Source organism: Platalea leucorodia, assembly GCF_965183815.1.
Source record: "Platalea leucorodia genome assembly, chromosome: 9".
In the NCBI taxonomy this organism is placed as follows: domain Eukaryota; kingdom Metazoa; phylum Chordata; class Aves; order Pelecaniformes; family Threskiornithidae; genus Platalea; species Platalea leucorodia.
In genome coordinates this window covers 17,406,718-17,429,089 of record NC_138831.1, presented here as the reverse complement: position 1 = coordinate 17,429,089, position 22,372 = coordinate 17,406,718, and the positions used below count along the sequence as shown (strand labels likewise).

General features: G+C 60.4%; 1 protein-coding gene across 1 annotated transcript; it reads right to left on the bottom strand.

The window, feature by feature from the left end:
* Window positions 1-249: 249 nt before the first annotated feature.
* LOC309594856 (metabotropic glutamate receptor 2-like) lies at window positions 250-3,707 on the bottom strand (the record flags this gene model as incomplete). The annotated part of the gene is made up of 3 exons (XM_082321259.1): window positions 250-815; window positions 1,190-2,554; window positions 3,287-3,707. 2 exons carry the CDS (start codon window positions 3,705-3,707, stop codon window positions 1,572-1,574), a joined length of 1,404 nt encoding a protein of 467 aa, XP_082177385.1. The 3' UTR covers window positions 250-815; window positions 1,190-1,571.
* Between the last annotated feature and the right edge of the window lie 18,665 nt (window positions 3,708-22,372).

Below are 22,372 nucleotides of genomic sequence, written 5' to 3'. Positions count from 1 at the left end.
GGGAGGGAGCCGGGGTGCAGTGCAGCCGCGGGCAGGAGCAGCAGCACCACGACCTGGCCTCCCCGTCCTTCACAAGGACGACGTCGTGGAGTCCACCACCTCACGGCCGTTGCGCACTGTGGGCACGTACTGCGAGGCCGAGCCTGGCCAGGAAGGCAGCAGCCAGGGGCAGGCTGGGGTCCGGCAGCAGCACCCCCCCCAGGGCATCCCACTGGGGTGGGCGATGGGTGCCCAGGGTGCTCCGTCCCCCAGGGCTGGGGTTGAGGGTGCCCAGGGCAGCTGTGTCCCCCCTGGGTTGGTGACAGGGGCCGGGGGCAGCTGCATCCCCCGGGGCTGGGGTGGAGGGTGCCCAGGGTGGCCGTGTCCCCCCAGGGTGAGGACAGGCCCCCGGGAGTGGTCCCCCCCAGCAGACCATGCTGCAGCCTTGGGGCTCACAGCCACGTGAGGCAGGGGGAGATGGGGGATTGGGACAGAGCCAAGGCTGAGCCATAGGGGACACAGCAGCCTCTATTGCCCTGTTCCCAGCTGTGCCCTACCCTGCACCCCTGTTTCCTTCAGGGGCCCGTGCTGGGCTGCCCCCAGCTCCCTGCCAGGAAGGGGGTGCTGCCCCCCAGTCCTTCCCCAGCCCCCCTGCACTCACCGTGGGACCGGCTAAAGCTGGCGGCTGCCACGCTGAACCGAGCGGTGCCCACGCGGTGGCTGGCCACGTTCTTCTGGGGTTGGAAGAGTATGATGTGGAGCTTGGGGGTGAAGAGGCAGCCAAGGACCACGGTGCCGCTGAGGCTCACTGAGATGCACATGGTGGTGGTCTGGACCTGGAGACAGCGGTGGGCATCAGGTGCTGCTGCCGCCAGCCCTCTGCCCCGAGTGGGGCAGGATGAAGCCCTCGCTGTGGCACCAGCCACCTCCCACCGGGCAGAGGCTGCTGCCTGCACCCCGCAGGCACATCCCACCCTGCACCGGGTCCCTCCGTCAGGGTGGACCTGCTGGAGACCCATGGGCAGAGGATGGGCACTGCCCTGATGGGGACACGCTGCTCCTGCAAGGGGGGCGCACCCTGAGCAGCACCCCACCCAGCCTCACCAACACCCCTCATCCCAGTGCCTGCTCCCACCAGGGGATACAGGTCCTCTCCAGAAGCCCCCGACCGCAGCCACCCCCACACAGTCCTCCAGAGCTGGCAGGGCACCTTGCTGGGGGGTTGAGGTGGTGCAGGGTGCACCCCACGCTCCTCCATCCCCTGCACTGCTCGGCTTCCCAGGGACCAGGCGGGCCCTGGGGTTGGCATTCATGCGCTGGGGCTGAAGGGTGGCAATCACTCCTCTGCAGTCAGGTCAGAGGGGGTCTCTGGAGGTCTCAGGGGCATTTCCCATCCTCACCCTAGCAAACAGTCTGCCAAGGGCAGTCCTTCTCCCCAGGACTCGTTACCCCCTCAGCCACACTTCACCCGGTAACGAACGCCCCAATGCAGAGGTGACCATCACCAGGTCCATGGCCGAAGACCCTTGCCCAGGCCCACGCATCTCCTAGCCACAAACCCTGCGGGGCCCAAGTCACCAGGACCGCTCCGATCAAGCCCTTTTAGAGTTTTCAGGGCATTTCCGTGTCTTGAAGGCATAGACCGTGCAGAGGACCATCAAGAGGACATTGTAGGTGAGCGAAACGAGCATGTTGGAATCGCGGTTGTTGCACTTGAGGGTGACGATGTACCTCTTGTCAGGCTCCGTCTCCTTGCCTGTGCCAGGGGTCTCCACCAGCAGCCAGATGATGACGATGATCAGCTGGCAAGAGATAAGGGCCATGCAGATGACCACCTGTGACGTGGGGCTTATGAACCGGGGGCGCTGGACCCCCTCCTTCACCCCGCTGAAGATCCTGGCGATGCGATTCGTCTTGGTCAAGAGGGCCGAATAGCAGACGGCGAAGGACGTGCCCAGCCCCAGACGCCGGAGCGTGCACACCTCGGTGGAAGGCTTTGCGATGAAGATGAAGGTCATGCTGTAGCACGTGAGGACCCCGGTCAGGAGAATGTAGCAGAGCTCCCGGCCTGAGGCCTTCACGATGGGGGTGTCATCATTGTTCTTCACGAAGACTCCAGAAACAAAGAGGGTGGAGATAAAACCCAGGCAAGAGATAGTGACGGGACCAATGGCCCAGGCGTCTTTCCAGCGGATACACTCTTGGGGCAACTCGTAGCAGCCATTCAGGGTCTCATTGGGCCAGTAACCGAGACCGCAGTCCATGCAGGTGAACTCATCCAGCAAGTACTCGTAGGGCTGGCAGGGGATGCAGATCCAGCAGCATATGTCTCCGGGCTGCATGCTCTTTCTCTCATTCTTCTTGCAGGGGTCGCTGCACTGGGACACGGGGATGGAGGTCTCAGCCCAGGGGATGAGGCTGCTGTTGAGGATGAGCCCCTCAGCCCAGTAGCCCACCTTCTGATACCGATACCGCCCGTCCATGTGGTGATAGCTGAAGATGTTGTAGCGCCCGATGCCATCACCGTAGCGGTCAAATCGAACGACACTCTTGGTGCCTGCTGGCCTGAACGGAGCTGGAGGGAGAAGAAAGGGAGATGGTGACTGCCATGGGGCAGGAGAGTGCTCGCTCCCGGCGTGGAGGCAGGGCCCCTTCAAAGGGTCACATCCCACCATGGTCACAGGCAAATGTCCAACCTGTTCCCTGCCTTCACTCTCATAATTGCTGCCTATGCACACGTTAGGAGCAGGAAAGCAATGGTTGAGAACTATCATCTCCCCACATGCCTAAATGCTCGGCAGCCCCAGCCAGCTCTGCAGGGACAGAGCGGGATTTTTCAGCCTCCATGGCTCTCAGTGACACCTGGGTAGCTGGGCTCAGCCCAAGTCACAGAGCACAGACACACTTCTAATTCATCCCCAACTATGTAGGTCCCTGATCAAGGTTCTCCCTCCACTTTAATCCCTGAAATGTGAATAAATCATGGCGCTTCCAAGTGAGGTCTCCAAGGCCTGACGTTCCCGGAGGGGCTCCTGTGGGGCCGGTCCCACCCAGCTCTAGCAGGATGGAGTTGGTCACCAGCTTCTCCACACTGGGGACAGAAGGCCTAGATTGCCTCCCAAGGGTGATGGTGAGCTGTTGGCATCTTGGGACAACCACAGCCCATAGCACACGGGTCCCCAGGTGTGGGCAGGATGGAGGAACCGGAGGGCTTTGGGTCAAATACGGGTCTCCTTCCTCCTCCCCGTCCCTCCACCCATCCCTTTCCAGTTAGGCAGCCAACCCTTGTCTCCATCTCTGGACTCACCATCAAAATTAACATTGAGCATAAAGTCCTTGTAGAACCTCTTGCCATTGACGGCTTTCACGGCGTCGCAGAGCTTGGTGGCGTTGGGGCACAGCGCCTGGTGCATGTTGTGGAGAGAGCGGGCCATGGCATAGACCGCATTGACCACAAACGTGATCTTGGACTCTGGCTCAAACTTGCCTGTCTTGAGGGAGTACCGGCTACAGTCCTGCGTGTGGAAGCTGCACTTGAACTTCTGCTCCCAAAACTCCCGAAAGCAGGGATTTCGGCTGTTATTGTAGGGGTTGAGGTTACGGAAGTAGGCAGCAAACTCCTTAATGGGGTAGGCTGCCAGCTCGATGGTGATTGCTCCCTCCGCCACTGCTTCACTGCCAGCCACCACGCTCTCCAGGGCTCCCCACCCATCACTGGCCACCCACATGAAGGACACGTTGGCTCTCTGGGCAGCTGCCAGCAGCTCCCGGACAGGGGGGGAGCGAGGAGCCCCCCAAGCATGGCCACTTCTGCGCCACTGCCCCGGCAGGGCAGCCCCAGGGGGCGCAGGGTCCTTCTCACCCCTTGCCTCCCTCCCTTCCTTCCGCAGGATGGCGGGGAGACCCCCCGACCACCCTAGGCGGGCCTGGGAGGAGGAGGACAGAGCTACCTGAACAGCAGCACCCAGCTGATCACTGCCCCCACCCCATGGCTGCACCTCCCAAACACACAGCACCCACCCCATCACTGACCCCATCACGGACCCCAAAACTGAGCCATCACTGACCCCATCACTGATCCCAAAACTGAGCCATCATTGATCCCATCACTGACCTCATAACTGAGCCATCAATGACCCCATCATTGACTCCAAAACTGACCCATCACTGACCCCAAAGCTGACCCATTGGGCCCATCACTGACCCCATCGACCCCATCACTGACCCCAAAACTGAGCCATCACTGACCCATCACGAACCGCAAAATTGACCCATCTTTGATCCCATCACTGATCCCATCATTGACCCCAAAACTGACCCATCACTGACTTACCACTGACCCCACCATTGACCCCAGCACTGACCCATCACCGCACCCCTCTCCCCTTCCCCTTTTCCCCTTCCCTCTCCCCCCGGCCCCGTCCCGCCCGTACCGACCTCGGGGCACCGCCGCCCCTCAGCGCCCGGGGCCGGGACCCCGCTTGCCCTCGTACGGCCGGGCTGGGGCCGTGGGCCCCGGCGAGGGGAGCGGGGGGGGGTTCTGCCCTCCCCCCGCCCCCCCCGCGGCCAACCGGGGGCTGGTGGAACCCTGCCACGCACCATGGCAACCGTAACCGGGGGACCGCGACATCCCCAGCAGTTGCGGGAGGGCGTCGGGCTTGCCTGTGTGCCCGCGGCTTTGGGGAGAGAGGAGTGACCCCCGCGGGCCTCGTCCCGGGCCTCGTGTGGAAGAAGGAAAAGCCTCGGTGTGCCTGAGGGGCTGGGGGCTGCGCCCCCGCTCAGCCCGGCCGCAGGTGGGGGTGGCAGCAGGCCCCGGGAGCGAGGGGACGGGGACAGAGGGGTCCCTGCCACAAGGGGGATGCCTCCGGCAGAGATGAACGCCAGCCCCACAGCAGGAGGAGGAGGAGGAGGAAGAGGGAGTCAGTCCCGTCCCCCTGGGGCAAGGAGGGCTCCTGCGGAGGGGGGGAACGGGGGCACTTCGGGGGTGCCCCCCTGGGGGGGGTGACGTTGGGGCCCTTTGTGACACCCTGTGTCACCCAGCCCTGCCCCTACAGTGTCGGTGTTGGGTCAGGGTGGGAGCAAGGAGCCCCCCCAAGCACGGCCACCTCTGCGCCACTGCCCCGGCAGGGCAGCCCCAGGGGGCGCAGGGTCCTTCTCACCCCTTGCCTCCCTCCCTTCCTTCCGCAGGATGGCGGGGAGACCCCCCGACCACCCTAGGCGGGCCTGGGAGGAGGAGGACAGAGCTGCCCCAGCTCCCAGCTCCAGGCCAAAGCCCAGTGAGATGTGTAAGCTTGAGCCGCTGCAGGCAGGTGAGTGTGTGGGCGCTGCAGGCAGGGGGCTGCCCACCCTGCTCTGCCCTGTCCCAGGCTCCCATCCCCCAGGCGGGCTGGCATCGGGGCTCCCACGGCACAGTGGCCAGGGAGCCAGCCCTCTCATGGCATCCCGGGACAGGGACTCTCCCTGCCCCGCAGTGCCAGCGTGTCCCTCACCTGGGCACGCCAGGGCCCCCTCCCCGTGCGGCCCTCCAGCATCGCACCTTTGCCCCTGGGGCACACAGGGGACACCAGCATCCCAGCCTTGAGCCAGGGCTGGTGACATCACCGGGAGCTGGGCAGAGGGCTCGAGTGTTCCCCCCTGCCTGCCCCCCAGCCCTGCCTGCTCTCTCTCTGCCAGATTCATGCCACTCTGCCTTGGCTCTGCCCAGGGAGGAAGCGTATACCCTGGGCATCATCCGAGCCTTCCTCCGGAGCAGACCAAAGGTAACCTTGGCCAGTTCTACGAGGCGGCGCCCCTGTCTCCTGGCCGATCTTTCTGACCCCATCCCGTGCTCACAAGGTGCTGGGGGCTGTGCTGGCCACCCCGCAGCTCTCTCTCTCCCCCCTGACACTGTCTGTCCATCTGTCCCCTCCCCGGCTGGCAGCAAGAGGACCAGAAGCTGCAGTTTCTGGCCTCCGTCCACACCATCTGCAGCACTACCAGAGTGGACTCCACCATGTGGGACATGCTTTACTTCTGCCAGCTGGAGGTGGCGGAGACCATTGAGGTGAGGGGACAACCAGCCAGGCTGAGGCAGGGGCAGCGTGCAGTGGCATGGCCCTGGGGGCAGGAGAGGGCTCGGCCAGGCAGCGGGGTGTGGATGAGCACTGCTCCGGGTCTCCGTCCTTGTAGATGCTCCAACGCCACCTGGGTGGCCCGGCTGGAGCCCAGGCTTGGACCCGATGACATTTGCAGGTCTCTCGGCCAGCCTGTGGCTCTGTAATGGGCACAGCCCTTCCCACCACAGGGCTTGGGACCGCTGGGTGCTGGGTGGGGAGGGGGTGCCAAGATGGGGGCACCTGGGCTCTGCCAGCCCCGCAGGCTCTTGCTGGCCAAGGGAGACTGCCCATCCCGATCCGTCCCACCCTGCTGTGCTCCACAGGTGCTGCTGCAAGAGGAGCCCGCTGACCACCTGGACACTGCGGTGCGGCAGCAAGCCATGCTGGCCATCAGCTCCATGAGGTAGCTGCCCCAGCCCCCAGCTTGGCCTTCCCGGTGCTGGGCAATCCCAGGTCGGGGGCTTCCCCAGCCCTGGGTCCACGAGGGAGGCAGACAGCAGGGCAGGGGGTGCCACAGGGTTTTCCCCCCAAAGGCGAGTGTCAGCGTCATGGGGGGGTTGAGATGTCCCCTGCAGTGTGGGGATCAGCCCAGGTCTCCAACCCCGGGGTCTGCTTCCTCCTTGCTGGATCTGAAGAGCAATTCTCTGTCCCCACAGCCAAGCGGGGCTGCTTCTGCAGGAGAAGAGCAGCAGCCTCCTCCAAATCTGCTTCTGCAGCATCTTCCACCTGCCTCCGCAGGACAGCCAGGGACCCACGGCTTTCCTCTACTCCCAGGTACGCCACAGGGTGAAACACAGGGACCTCCCCCACCCCGAGGCCCCTTCCTGGGCACCGCAGGGCCACAGACATCCCACCCCCACCCCGAGGCTTCCAGGGCTGCCCCCAAGACTCTGTCCGCCTCACAGACCCTGGCTGCGATGGACAGCATGCTGCAGGCACTGGTACGCAGCGCCGGCCCTCTCGGCATCCTGGAGCTGCAGAAGATCTTGCAGGTCGGGCCTTGGCACAGGGTCGCCACGGGCAGTGACCCCCGGGTTGAGCAGTGCCCCCTGCCCAGTGCCTGGTGCAAGGAGGGGGGCAGGGAACATCCCTCCTTCCCTGCCGTGCCCCCCACCCAGCCCGCTGCCTCCTGGCTGCTGCCAGAGACCCTTCTCCTCCTGCCCCAGCCCGCCTCACCCCTGCAGCCTTGCCCACTGCCCATCCTGCCCAACACTCCCTCCCAGATGGACCTGCCTGCCTGGCAAGGGGAGCCCAGCCCTGGGGCTTTCCCCTTCCAGCTTCACCACAGGCCATATCCCAGAGCCCGCACTGCAGGTCCCCAGGCAGGTGGTCATCCCAAAGCCTTGGGGTCCTCGGGTGGGGGGCGCAGGCACTTTTTTAGGTGGGAGTGGGTGGAAAGCAGCAGACGCAGCAGCAGGAGTGTGATGCGGCGACCTGCCTGGCCGCAGCAAGTTGCCGCGAGGGGCAAGAAGGACACGTGCCCCATCCCGGGCACTGCCCTGGCGCAAGCCTGGCTGGGCTGGGCTGTGCCATGCCACCTCCCTGGCACATCAGCAGCTTTTCTCCTCCCAGCTCCTGCTGTCCTTCACCAACTCCCAGCTGGCAGCAGTGCAGGAGAGGGCCATGGCACGGATTGCCAGGCTAGCCAAGTTCATCACCACCTGCCCCCTGCTGCAGGTACGGAGCTCCTGGCCTGGGCAGCCCCTGTGGCCCTGAGCCCCAGCACCTCCCGGGGAAGCTGGGCACCCAGTCAGCAGGAGGTCAGGAGCAGGAGTCTTTGCCCTGCCCCTGTCCTGTCCATGCTCTCTCCCAGGGCAGAGCAGGGCTGCCACGGGCACAGGCAGGAACCTGCGTCTGGCAGCGCTGCCCTGCTCTGGGCTGCTGCCTGGCTGCTCTGGGAGCAGCTGGGGCTCACCTTGTGCCCATGCTGCCTCTCTTCCCCCAGCTCTGCCCCTGCTTTGCACAAGCCACAGTCAGACATCAGTGCTCCAAGACACATCGGTTTGCGATGCTGGGGAAGCTGGTGGGGCACCTCACCCTCTGCTGCACCTGCAAGGACCAGGGGACCCGCCACGAGGCTGCAGAAGCTCTCTATCACCTGCACACCTTCGTCCTGCAGCAGAGAAGTAAGAGAAGCTGTGTCGGGCTGGGTGCCCCGAGGCATGGGCAGCCAGGGGCCGCTCTCCTTGGCAAGAGAAAGCTTGATCCAACCCGCCTGCCCGAAAAGCCATTTCCCCTCACCCCTGCTCACAGTAGCCCTGGACCCTCCCTGGTTTCTGCTCCCCAGACCTGTCTGGGTGCCCTCTTTCTTTGCCAGTGACTTTTCAGCCCGATGCTCTCAGACTGCACCTCCAGCTCTGCACCCTCGCTCTGAGAACCCTGGTTTTGCTCCTCCCCAGGCAGGTGGCCCTGGCTGCATGACACAGGGCAGCTGCAGGAGGCCTGGCAAGTGAAGCAGCCCTGGCAGCTTTCACAAAACGGCTGTGCCAGCGAAATCTTCTTGGTAAGAAGTGCCTTCGGCCCCTGACCAGGGGGGTCGGCATGAGTGAAGGGATACCCAATGCATGGGGATGATGGGAGCTCGTGCTGTTTCTGAGCAGGGGCTAGGCAAAGGCCCCCAGCGAGCTCCAGTTCCCCACGGGACCCTGACCCCCACTGTCGGTCTCCTCCCCAGCGCACCCTGACTCTGCGTCTCACTCTCACTCCACAGCTGAGATGCTCTGGGTGACGCTCCGGGTGACAAATCTTCCCTCCTCTCCTTCATCTCACAGATGTTCACGAAATACCTCCGACCCTCCGACCAGGCAGACATCATCCTCATGGCCATCGAGAGCTTCAGAGACCCAAGCATCTACAGCATCAGTGTGGCTGCCCACATGGTGGACATCCTTGTGGCAGACCCTGCCTTCCAGGCAGGGCAGGTGAGGAGCCCGTGGGTGGCATGGCCGATGCTCCAGCCCAGCGGGGGACCTTTCCTCCCCCGGCTCTGCACCTGGCCAGCACTGATGCTGTCTCAAGCCGGCGTACTGCAACGGGAACGGAAGCACCTCCCAGTGGGAGCTGGGTAAACGGCCACGCTTGCCCTGCTGACATCCCCACTCCCACCCATGTCTGCCCTCCAGGTGCTGAACGTCATGTGGGCCATCTACAGAAGCCTGCCCTCCATCAAGGCGCTGGTAGCCCTCAACAGCTTGGACAGGGCCCTGCTGGTGCTGATGGGCAAACATCCCAGCGAAGTGGTGGCCAGCCTGCTGCAGTGCTCCCCAACGTGCACCCCGTACGGGGCCCACCATTCTTTGGGGCTCCTCTCACACTGGGAGGGGGGCCCCAAGACCCTCCTGAGGGACTTCAGCCCAGCCATCCTCCGGGGTGTCCCCGCTGACAGAGCCCTGGTTTCCCGCAGTGTCGCCATGGCCATGTGGAAGACGATGCTGTCCAAGCCCCAGGCTGCAAAGAAGGTGCTGCAGGAGCTGCTCAGCATGCTGATGAACCAGTCACTGCGCAAGACCTCCACCTCCCCTAAGGATCACCCGCGCATCCGCTCCCTGGCTGTGAGTTGCTGACCTCCGGGGCTGCTCTCAGCTGTGCGGGGCCGCTGCTCCCCTTCCCTGCCCACCCCAAGCCTTGACCTCCCCAGGGGCGCAGGGACATCTTGGTGTTTGGGTGTCTTCTGCAGGCAGCCAGGACGATAGGCGAGATCCTCCTGCAGCCCACCTGCCTGCAGCAGGTAGAGGCGATTTTCCCCCAGTTTTTCCTGGTGCTGCTTTTCCAAGTGTCGTTCACCACAGAGCTGACGCTGCAGGAGGTGCACATCTTCTGGAAGGAGCACCAACAGGATCTGCTCACTCCCATCAGGTGCTGCATCCCTGCCCTCTCATCCTTGCCAGCCACCTGGAGCCAAGCCAGGGCTCCCAGTGGGAGCTGAGCATTTCTTCTTGAGCAGGTCTGCGGTGCAGTCCATGAGAATGCTGCTCTGCAGCATGGGCTTTGAGAGCCAGGTGCTGGCCATTGAGGCGCAGGGTGGCTGGGACACCCTGCTCAGCGCCCAGACCCACCTCATGGGAGTGCGGATTGTGGCCAGGTGAGAGCCCCTTCTCCCTGCTCCTCGGGGACTGGGCACCCCATGCCACCCCCTCCCTTGGGGCTGATGGCAGCAGGGTCCCCGTTGCTCAGAGAAAGTGCTGCAGAGTGGTGATGTCCAGCCGAGGGCTGGCAAGGAGCCAGCGCTGCCTGTCCTCCCCCTCTGCGCCCTGGTCTTGCCATGGCCATGCCGGTAAGCCCTGTCTGCTGGGACCTTGCCCTCATAACCCACGCTGCCTGCTGAGAAGCCAGCGGGGAGGCCAGTGTTGGCGGAGAGGGTTTTCACCCCTGCGATTGGTCGCTGCTTTACAAAAAGGAGGTGGCATGTCTCACACAGGCAAAGAGAACCCTTGTCCTGCGGCCACACATCGTGGAGCAGCTGCAGGATGCTGACAGCGATGCCAGCGCCCTGGCCCTGTCCGTGCTCAGCAACATGATCCAGCTGCTGGAGGGGAAGGTGCCCAGCCTCACCGCCCTGGCACTAGCTGGCAAGCTCCAGCCACTCTTCAACAATGTAAGGCTGGGGGACAGCTCCATGCCCCCTTCACCCGACACCTCCATTCACGCCTCCCACTGCAGCCCCGTGCTCTGCAGGGGGACGCTTGGCCCCACAGCCCCCAGACCCCATCGCTGCCCTCGGTGGCTCCGTGCTGCGTCCCAAGCCCCCGGCATGGACTCACCCCGGCTCGGCCTCCCTGCCGCGGTGGGGACGGTGGTGGCAGGAGGGCAGCAGGTGTGCTGAGCCCCACCAATGCGCACCCTGCCCTGGCAGCATCCCCCAGCCCTCCGCAGGGTCTCCCTCTCCGGACCCCAGCCCCGGGGACCCCAGCCCCCCTGAGCAGACCTTCTGCATGCCGCAGCTCGCTCCCTTTTGGAACGGGGTTGCCTGCCACTGGTTTGGGGACATCCATCTCCATGTCAGCCCCTTGCACGCCATGGGCTTGGGGCTGAGGTCCTCCTCCCCTCCTCCCCCAGGAGTCAGGCACCGTGCGGGAGCTCTCCATCCGTCTCTTCCAAACCACGATGGGGCTCGTGGTGGGTGCCGAAAAGAAGAGGATGAAGAAGGAGGTGTGGGACAGCATACTGCCGCTGCTCTTTCACCTGCACGACCAGGACAAGAGTGTGGCTAAGGTGGGATCCCAACCTGACCGGTCCTTTGGGCAGGGCACTGGACCCTTCAAATGTGTGTCACCATGAGGTTTAGCTTGCTGAGTGCCTAGGACCAGGCATGGCCCACCTCCCTGCCTACTGCTGTCTTTTTCCTCCTGCTACCTGGATGGATGGGGAGGTGGGTCCCTTTCCCACCCAGCTCCCTCCACACAGCCCCTGGCATCGGTCCCTGCAGCCTCAGAGACTGGGTTATGGCTCCGCAGCATCCTGGGGCCAAAAGCTTGAAGCCCCAACAGGCTTCCAGCCAGAGAGGGTGGCTGCACTTATCTTCAGCACCCTGGGGTGCTGAACCTGGTGGCAGCATCAGTCCCGCGCTGCTGTGTCTTCCCTGCACGGGCAGGGATAGGCTCTGAGCCCTGCCAAGAGGGGGGACACAGGGTCCTGTGACCCGAGTGGTGGTGGTGGCATCTCTCTGCTGCTCACCAGGCCTCCCTTGAAGCCCTCCGCAGCGCTGGCCAGTTCCTGAAGTGGAGGCAGCTGGCGCAGCTGGCCGAGATCACGCAGGCATGGAGGATCAGCGAGTGCCTGGTAAGCACAGCCCCTATGCCCCCGGGATCCGACCTGGACGAACCCTGCCCCATGCCCAGTGCGGGGGACAGAGGGCTGTGCCCCTCTAGCAGCACGGAGCCTCCCGGAGCAGGCTCTGCTCCCGGCTGTCCTCTCCCCTGGGGTCCCAAAGGGGACCCTGCCACCAGGATGGCACCCCAGCATCCCTGGGGAGCCCTCTGCTCCCTCTGAACCCCGATGCCACATGGCAGGAAGCTGGGAATGTGGTGCTGGGGGGAAGGAGGGTAGCCCTGGGTGGGGGGATGGGACAACTCGGGGGCAGCTCTGTGCCAAGCCTGCGCCCTTCTCCTCTCTCCAGCTGGCCAGGAAGAGGAGGAAGGCCAAGGACTACCTGTGCCAGAGCCAGCCTTACCTGCGGAGCCCGCAGGAGCCCCTGCGGCAGGAGGCCGTCAGGTTCATCGGTGAGCCATGAGCTCCGGGGTCCCTTCCTCTCTCAGGGTCCCTGTGTCCCGGGGCAGGACCTGTGGGGCACCCCTTCACCCCCTCTCACCCCTGCCTGCGCAGGTGGGGCTGGAAACAGGCCCATCCATCCTCTCCCCGATGCTGCACCCCGGGGTCAGCCCTCCCCAGGGAGCTGTGCAGCCACACAGGCTGGGTGGCGGGGTCCCCGATGGGCAAGCGGCGTTCCCGACAGGCAGCAGGGTCCCCAACACGCTGCATCCCCCCAGGGCTCATGGGACGGCAGGCGGATATGCGTGAGGAGATGGCGTACATCAGAGAGGGTGAGTGAGGGCAGCGGGGAGGAGGCAGGACCCCAGCACGGAGCTCCCCCACCCTGGGCGAGGGGGGCTCTGCTCCCAGCGGGTCTGTGGGGAGGGGGCTGTTTCTGGAGGGGGCTATTCCTGACCAGCAGCCTCCAGCCGAGCCACTTGCCCCCTGGCTCCCTCCTGGCCCTGCGAATCACGGGCTGCAACGTGCCCTGCCTGGAGGGGACAGAGGGCTGTCACCTCACCTCTGCTGCTTTGCGCCTGCAGTCCTTCAGGGCGCAAAGAAAGATGCCAGCCCCATGGTCTCCTCCCTGGCGACTCAGACGGACCTCATCCTGCGATGAGGAAGGCTGAAGTCGGGGTTTAACCTACAACAGCTGAGCTTACAGCTGCCGAGGGCGTGGATGAGGTGCCACTCGGCCCCCAGCGAGGACTCTGAGCCCTGCCAAGAGGGGGGACACAGGGTCCTGTGACCCGAGTGGTGGTGGTGGCATCTCTCTGCTGCTCACCAGGCCTCCCTTGAAGCCCTCCGCAGCACTGGCTAGTTCCTGAAGTGGAGGCAGCTGGCGCAGCTGGCCGAGATCACCCAAATGCGGTTTTGTCTTGACATTGCCGCTGTAGCGCCTCCAGCGTCGCGCTTTGAGTAAACCCTCTTCTCCACAGTTTTGAGGAAAACAACCTCGTGCGCCTGCGCAGGGACAAAAGGCGCGAAAAGTGCAGAGGCGGGGGCAGCACGTCCGTGGCGAACCGCACATACACATTTGTGGTCTCCGCATGCGTGAGGCCCCCTATATAAGGAGCACACGTGCCCCGCAGCGGGGGAGGCGGCGCGCGCGACCACTCCTTCCATGCCTGCACCCTCAGGGCCCCCCCCTCTTCGGTCCCCGACGACGCCTGAGGCCACCGAAGACCCAGCCGAAGATCATCGGACTCGAAGGGGTGGTGATAAAGCCCTCCTCCTCTTTCTTTCTCTCTCTCTCCCCTATTCTTTTCCTCTCCTCCCTTGCCCTCCCTCCTCCCTCCATTCTCTTCTCCCCTCAAATAAAAGTGAAAGGTTGTACGACATCTGACCGATTCCAGCATCTTAATCTTGTCCTTGGGATTGTATCGAAACCTCCCCCGACATTGGATCGGGACATTTAATTGGCGTCACGGACAGGATCCCTTGAGACGAGAGTGTCATACAACCTTATGGTGTGCTGAGCAATTGCATGTGAACGAGAAGTACAAATAAATACGAAGCAAGTGCGGAGTTCCAATCCGCGGTTCTGCTCTCCCGTGAGGGAAGCAGCTGGAGATGAACAAAGCGCAAGGAAGGAGTGGGTGTTGAGACCTTTGCACTGAAACTCGTGTCTTAGTTTGTGATTTGGCCTCCTGAGGGAGTATAGGGGAAAGCTGAATTTTATGTTGTGACCCCCTCAGGATGATATCCCCTTTGTAGGCTCTCCTGTGCCTCATAGTAGTTTATGGTCTGGCCTCCTGGGGGAGTATGGGGGAAGCTTGAATTTTACGGTGTGACCCCCTCAGGACGATATCCCCTTTGTAAGCTCGTCTTTGTCTTGTAGTAGTGTACGGTTTGGTCCCCTGAGGGAGTACAGGGGAAGCTTGAATTTTACGGGGTGATCCCCTCAGGACGGTATCCCCTTTGTAGGCTCTTTTCTGTCTTGTAGCAGTGTACGGTTTGGCCTCCTGGGAGCATATAGGGGGAACTTGGATACTGAAGCGTGACCCTCTCGGGACGACACCCCCCCTTTGTAGGAACTTTTTGGTATTCATTTGTGTTTTGGCCTCCTGGGAGTGCACAGGGGAAACTTAGTTTTTCTAAGGTTTGACCCTCCCGGGACGAACTCCCCTTTGTAGGACACGGCCGCCCAAAAGGCAGGCGATTTTTCTGAAGAGATGGAGAAATTATATGAGTTTTTAGAAACATACCGCTCTCGCCCCTCACCCCCGGGACGAGATTGGGCACGGGACCACTGGTTCCAACTGCAAAGTGTTATGGACCGAATAGCAGTCTTGCATAAAGAAGCTAGAGTGAAGAAGGGGAAAGGGAAAGCCATCGTTTGTGCTGTGTTAGGAGCGCGTCTGGCAGTGGCGGTGGAGGACAAGAAACGAGCGCCCTGCCAATCGGAGGCTGTGGCTGCTTTCTTGCAAGCGGCGATAGCGCCGCTGCGAGAGCAATTACTAGAGACCAAACGGGCGCTAGAGGAGGAGAAGTGCCAAAATATGATTTTGAAGGAGGAGCTGAGGGTTCAGCTCCTGAGGGAGGCAGACGCCCCCGCTGAGGCGGAGGTAATGCTGGAGGAGAAAGGGGTACGCCAAATTTATCCCCAGAAAGATTTAAAGCGATTAAGAGAGACTGTGGATAAACCCCCCCATATGTGCCCGCTGGTAAAGACAGAATACATATATGAGGACGACAAGAATTGTGGCAGAAGGGACTGCAAAAGGGTGTGCCCCGAGACCTAACGGATGGGCTCCCCACCAAAAAGTTAGAGCTCCTGGTGCGGAGGTGGTCTGGGCAAGGACCCCCTCCCAAACCGAACCCGCCTTCCGCCCCAGCATTGGACAGGGAGGAGGGGTTCAAGGGGGACGAAAGGGCGGTGGGAAACTAAAACCTCCGCCCCCTCAGGGTGAGGGGGGAGGCGGGGGGTGGATGTTCATTAGACAACTCACCTGCAACGATAAAGGGGACCTCCTCATTACCGTTGCAGTAGGGCCGAGGAAGAGGCCCATGATCTTTTTAATTGATACGGGGGCCCAAATTACAGCAATAAAACAGAGCGAGACAGAACGGTGCGGCATTTCAACCCCTTCTAAGCACCTGATAGTATCAAATGCCCTAGGGAAAACCCAATCTGTGCCCATGACCCCGGTAACCTTACGGCTACCAGGAGATGAGAGTCCGGTGAACACCATGGCGGCTGCAGGACCTTTTCAAATGAATCTCCTGGGAATAGATGTTTTAAAAGGGAAACAGTGGCGGGACACCCAGGGGAACTCGTGGTCCTTCGGTGTTCCCCAGGTCAGAAGATTAGCCAGGAGCCCTTAGTGCAGAAATGCGCCTGCTGCAAGCAGCGCCTCCCCTTCCTCCTTCCCGGTTGACCAATGTGAAACCCTACCCGCTACCCTTGGGAGCAAGGGAAGGCATCATCCCTGTACTAGAGGACCTGAAACGGCAAGGAGTCATACAATTCCCGTACAATCCCCTTTTAACTCTCCTGTGTGGCCTGTTAGAAAACCCAGTGGTAAATGGAGATGAACCGTAGATTACCGGCGCCTCAACAGCAATACCGGCCCTTTAACAGCCGCCGTGCCAAATATTGCCGAATTAATTGCAACCATTCAGGAGCAAGCCCATCCAGTGATGGCAACCATTGATGTCAAAGACATGTTTTTTATGGTCCCGCTGCAGCCTGGGGACCAGGAGCGCTTTGCCTTCACGTGGGAGGGACAACAATATACGTTCACTCGACTGCCCCAAGGATATAAACACTCCCCTACGTTGGCCCACCATGCACTGGCACAAGAACTTGAAACTATCCCCATACAAGCAGGAGTCAAAATTTATCAGTATATAGATGATGTGCTTATAGGAGGGACCCAGGTAGAGGACGTTGAAAAAACGCAGCGTGATATTGTCACCCACCTGGAACGGATAGGATTGACAATCCCACCCAAAAAGGTCCAAACCCCTTCCAGTGAGGTAAAATTTTTAGGAATCTGGTGGAGGGGGGGGATGGCTTGTATTCCCCCGGATACCCTATCCTCATTAGACTCCCTCAAAATGCCCGAATCCAAAAAAGACTTGCAACACGCTCTAGGGCTGCTTGTATTTTGGAGAAAACGTATTCCTGACTTTTTGATTATTGCTAGACCACTATACGACCTACTAAGGAAAAAGGCTCAGTGGGAGTGGACCCCAATCCACGAGGAAGCCTTGTAGCTACTAACTTTTGAGGCAAACGCCCATCAAGCCCTAGGGCCCGTTCACCCCGCCGATCCGGTTCAGATCGAATGGGGATTTGCCCGTACCGGGCTCTCCATCCACCTGTGGCAAAAGGGACCCGAAGGGCCCACCCGGCCCATCGGATTCTACTCGCGCAGCTTCAAGGATGCCGAAAAGCGATACACTACTTGGGAGAAGGGGTTGTTTGTAGTTAGCCTAGCTTTACGGGAGGCCGAACGAACTATTCGGCAACAGCCGATAGTTCTTCGGAGCCCATTTAAGGTGACTAAAGCAGTCTTGGCAGGGACCCCACCCCCCGACGGGGTGGCTCAGCGAGCGTCCGTAAGGAAATGGCATGCTCAGATAGAACACTATTGTGAGGTCTTCTCCGTTACGGAAGGGGCCGCTAAAATGCTAACCATACAAGACGAGGCAGACTTAAATAGGGAAAACCCTCCACTTGCCCCCGTGGTCAAAGTAGCTCCCCCGTTTTCAGAGCAGGGCCCAAACGCATGGTTCACTGACGCCTCCTCGAAGCGGGAAGGGAAGGTTTGGAAATATCGGGCTGTAGCCCTTCAAGTAGCAACTAAGGAGAAAATAATTACAGAGGGAGAAGGCAGTGCACAGGTAGGAGAGCTGGTCGCAGCGTGGAGCGTTTTTCAACGCGAAAGCCAGACCACCTCCCCTGTGCACATTTATACAGACTCCTATGCAGTAGTCAAGGGCTGCACGGAGTGGCTCCCGTTTTGGGAGCAGAATGGCTGGGAAGTCAACAGACTACCAATCTGGCAGAAGGAGAAGTGGCAAGATATTCTCGAAATTGCAAAACGGGGGACATTTGCGGTGGCGTGGGTAGCTTCCCGCCAACAAACCGATACCCCGGCGGGCTGGTGGAATGCAGAGGCGGACGAGTTGGCCCGACTAGCCCCGCTATAGAGCACCCAAGTGCAGGAGAACTGGGAACACCTACTAGAGTGCCTACATGTAGAGCGGAGGCACTCAGGGATCAATGATTTGTACCGGGAAGCACAAGCTCGGGGATGGCCAGTCACCAGGGAGGAGTGCAAGACTTGCATATCCTCTTGTGAACAATGCCGTGTCCGTTTGGACAGACACCCCCTGGAAAACGAGCCCCTGCACCTCAGGGAAGGGAAAGGTTTGTGGGAGGCCTGGCAGATCGACTATATCGGGCCCTTCCAAAAGTCCGCAGGGAAACGTTACGTATTGAATGTAGGGGTTGAGATAGTCTCCGGACTTGTACAAGCCCGGGCTTGTGCGAAAGCAACTGGGGAAAATACTGTAAGGGCCCTCAAAGAATGGTTCGGGACCTTCCCTAAACCACAGACCATCCAGTCAGACAACGGCACGCACTTCACCGCCAAAATAGTCCAAGCATGGGCGGCTCGGGAAGGGATTTCGTGGATGTTCCACACTCCGTATTATCCACAGGCAAACGGGATTGTGGAACGGACCAACGGGCTGCTTAAGCGCTTTTTAAAACCACACCAACCGGGATGGGCCGAGCGGGTGGGGGAGGCAGTGACCAATGTCAATAATCGCTGGGGTACAAACGGGTGCCCGAAAATTGCGGCGTTTTGTCCGCAAGCCCCAACCATGGTACCTGTCTCTCGAAACCCCAGCTCCCCCAGTGCACCATTTTACTCTCCTGGCCAGCCGGTTCTGGTTGAGCTTCCCACCGTGGGAGCTGTGCCTCTCATATTAGATACCCCCCTAAGCAAACATACATGGAAAGCAAAAGATACCAGGGGGAGAACCCACAAAATCCACACCAAATGGATTATTCCCTCCTTCTAGCCCAAGGAGCGAGTTTTGTTCCTGTTTCTGTTTTTAAGGGCGGCGATATGACCACGACGCACCTGCTACTTTGGATCATTTTAACTCAGGGACACCTCCATGAAAGTGACCACTCCCTCTACCTTCCCCTCCTCCATACAATCCCTTCGAGAACAACGAGTTCGTGTTATTAGCGAAAGCCGTGAGTCAAACTTTCAATCTGAGCCACTGTTGGGTTTGCGGCGGACCCCTAGGGCTATCAAGTTGGCCGTGGACATCCGCACCCCTCACCCCAGACCAAATTGTAAGCAAATACAGCGAAGCCGCAGGCGATCCGTGGGATGACAGTGGGACCTGGCCAATTCAGTTTCCAGCTAAGGGGCAATATTGTTTGAATCGCACCCAGAAAGGAGGGGTCGAAGTGGGAGAAAGCAAATGTCAATGGACTCTCACACGTAAGCCCCTCAACAAGGAAAGGGACCTGTGGGTGTGGCTTAATGACACAGGGCGTAACCAGGGGTTTAAGGGATATTGGTCAAGCAAAAATGAAACCTTGATTCTCCGGCATTACAAACAAACTTGTAAATGGAGGGGTACTTATGGGGCTTGGTATTGTACCGGCCGAATAAGGGATGGGGCAACCACCTTTTTCAGCCCTCTGGGTGACAAAGACACAACTTATTTTCAGTTTCCACCGGGGAAAGACGGGCCATTTGCTCAGGGAAATAAAGCCAAAAAGGGGCATTATTGGATTTGTGGGAATACGGCATATAAATTCTTACCCGCGGGGTGGTCGGGAGTTTGTTATATAGGGATCATAAGGCCCCTATTTTTCCTCCTGCCAGAAACTGGTGGACCCCAACTAGGCGTAAAGGTGTATGATAACCTCGGGGATAGAAGTATTGCCCGTAAGACGCGATCTACCAAGGTAAATTTAGGTGGGACACAAAAATGGGGAAATGACGAATGGCCCCCCGAGCGAATAATTGAACATTATGGGCCAGCAACCTGGAATCCTAACGAGCCCATTGCAGGGGCAAGAGAACCAATCTATAATCTAAATCGAATAATCGGACTACAAGCGGCACTCGAAATTATCACCAACAAAACCGCTGACGCCACAGACCTATTAACTCGACAATCTCAACAAATGCGCACGGCAATCCTTCCACACTGTATGGTTTTAGATTATTTATTGGCTGAGGAGGGACGGGTGTGTGGAAAATTAAATCTCTCTAACTGCTGCCTAGAAATAGATGTGGTGGGAGAAGTAGTTCTCCAATTGACCCAAGATATCAGGAAAATAGCCCAAGTCCCTGTTCAAACGTGGAGTGGTTGGAACGGCGATTTGTGGTCCTGGTTACCAGGGGCACCATGGGTCAAACAATTAATATTGTGTTTGCCATGTGCAACTGCCACCTTACTGTTCCTACCCTGCCTAATTCCATGTTTTATTCAATTAATTCGACATGTTGTGTCAAATATGCAATTTGTTCCTAGCGCTCCACCTGATGGTGTAACAAAAATCCATACCATCCATCAGCCACAACCAATCTCAGTACCAATCATTTAAACCCGTTCCCAATTCCTCCTGAAGGAAGAAATTGCATATTGCCAGTTATTGTTAACCCCATTTCTAATGTTGACCCTTCAAAGCTAAAGAATTGTTAAAGTCGTTCGAGAATGAGCTTGCATTGAGCAATACCCCAGTTAATCCATGTTAAGGCATTCCTTCACCCGAAACAATCTTGTTCCCTTCTTCCTTCCCACAATTTTCCTTCACCCTTATCCCCAACTCCCTCAACTCCCCGTTTTCTTCCTTTCTCCCTTTTTTTCCCTCTCTCTTTCTCTCTCCCTTATGCCACCAAGCTGCAATGTCGAGCCACGGGCTGCTGTAAAGGACCGATAGAAAAATGCGGTTTTGTCTCGACATTGCCGCTGTAGCGCCATCCAGCGTCGCGCCTCGAAAAGACCCTCTTCTCCACAGTTCTGAGGAAAACCACCTCGTGCGCCTGCGCAGGGACAAAAGGCGCGAAAAGAGCCGAGGCGGGGGCAGCACGTCCGTGGCGAACCGCACGTACACACTTGTGGTCTGCGCATGCGTGAGGCCCCCTATATAAGGAGCGCGCGTGCCCCGCAGCAGGGGCGGCGCGCGAGAGCGCTCCTTTCATTCTTGTACCCTCGGGGGGCCCCCCGCCCCCTCGCTTCGGTCCCCGACGACGCCTGAGGCCACCGAAGACCCAGCCGAAGATCATCAGACTCGAAGGAGTGGTGATAAACTCCTCCTTCTCTTTCTGTCTCTCTCCCCTATTCTTTTCCTCTCCTCCCTCCTCCCTCCATTCTCTTCTCCCCTCAAATAAAAGTGAAAGTTTGTACGACACCTCACGGATTCCAGCGTCTTAATCTTCTCCTTGGGATCCTAGCGATACCTCCCCCGACATTGGATCGGGACACACCCCCTCCCTTGGGGCTGATGGCAGCAGGGTCCCCGTTGCTCAGAGAAAGTGCTGCAGACTGGTGATGTCCAGACTGGTGCGAACCCCAAAGAGATGTGCCTGCCTGGCTCAGGCCTGACCGTGCCTCCTTCCCCCTGCCAGGGAGATGATGAAGACCCCAAGACCCCTGCGCTCCACCATCTTCTGCCATCTGGCAGAGCTCCTCAGTGTGGAGGACCCCACCTGGGAGATGATCGCCATGGTCTTCCTCGTCGAGGTGAGCCTCGAGGTGGCACTGCTCCAAACTGCCTCCAACGCTCGGCTCGCCCATGCCCACCGCTGTGGGGGGAGCTGGGGCGGTGGGTGGGCTCCGGTTGGTACCATGGAGGAGCAGGCGAGCAACCAGGGCGGCGTGGTGTGGGGCACGGGGGCTCTCTGCAATCCCCGCCGCCTCCGTCCGGGTTTGGTCTTGCCCCAGCCTCCTTGCCCTGAGCTGATGGTTGGAGCCAGCACCACGCCAGCTTCCGCTGCACGTGTTTCAGATGCTGGGCTGCACCAACCTCAGTGAAGAGCTGGACCGTGCCCTGGAAATCTTCCCCATGTATCTGCGGAGCCAATGCTTGGGGATGCCCAGCCTGGTGCTCAGGGGCATCCTCAGGCTCACCGAGAGGCCCGACGCGGTGAGTAGGGGACAGCCGGGAGAGCAGCCCAGGCTGGAGCAGTGGGTAATGCGGTGGCTTAGGCTTTTCTGGGCATCGGGAGCTGTGCCGGCTGCAGCCAGCTGTCCTGCCTCCCTGGCCCTCTGCCCCACGGCTGTGCCGTGCAAGGAGAGAGGCAGCAGTGCCAAGGGGACCGGGCTCCCTCTGCCAGCATGTCCAGGCAGGGATGCTGGCAGCAGAGCGACCAGCCTGAGCGTGGGGTCTGCAGAGCCTGAGCGGGGGGTGCTGAGCCCCAGGGTGAAACGCAGTGGCTGTGGTGGGGGCTGCTGGCAGCTTGGGCAGCTTTGCAGGCAGTGCTGGTCGCCCACCAGCCTGCCCAAGGGGACTGGTGGAGAAGGGGGCAGCCGAGGGCTGGCAAGGAGCCAGCGCTGCCTGTCCTCCCCCTCTGCGCCCTGGTCTTGCCATGGCCATGCCGGTAAGCCCTGTCTGCTGGGACCTTGCCCTCGTAACCCACGCTGCCTGCTGAGAAGCCAGCGGGGAGGCCAGTGTTGGCGGAGAGGGTTTTCACCCCTGCGATTGGTCGCTGCTTTACAAAAAGGAGGTGGCATGTCTCACACAGGCAAAGAGAACCCTTGTCCTGCTGCCACACATCGTGGAGCAGCTGCAGGATGCTGACAGCGATGCCAGCGCCCTGGCCCTGTCCGTGCTCAGCAACATGATCCAGCTGCTGGAGGGGAAGATGCCCAGCCTCACCGCCCTGGCACTAGCTGGCAAGCTCCAGCCACTCTTCAACAACGTAAGGCTGGGGGACAGCTCCATGCCCCCTTCACCCGACACCTCCCTTCACGCCTCCCACTGCAGCCCCGTGCTCTGCAGGGGGACGCTTGGCCCCACAGCCCCCAGACCCCATCGCTGCCCTCGGTGGCTCCGTGCTGCG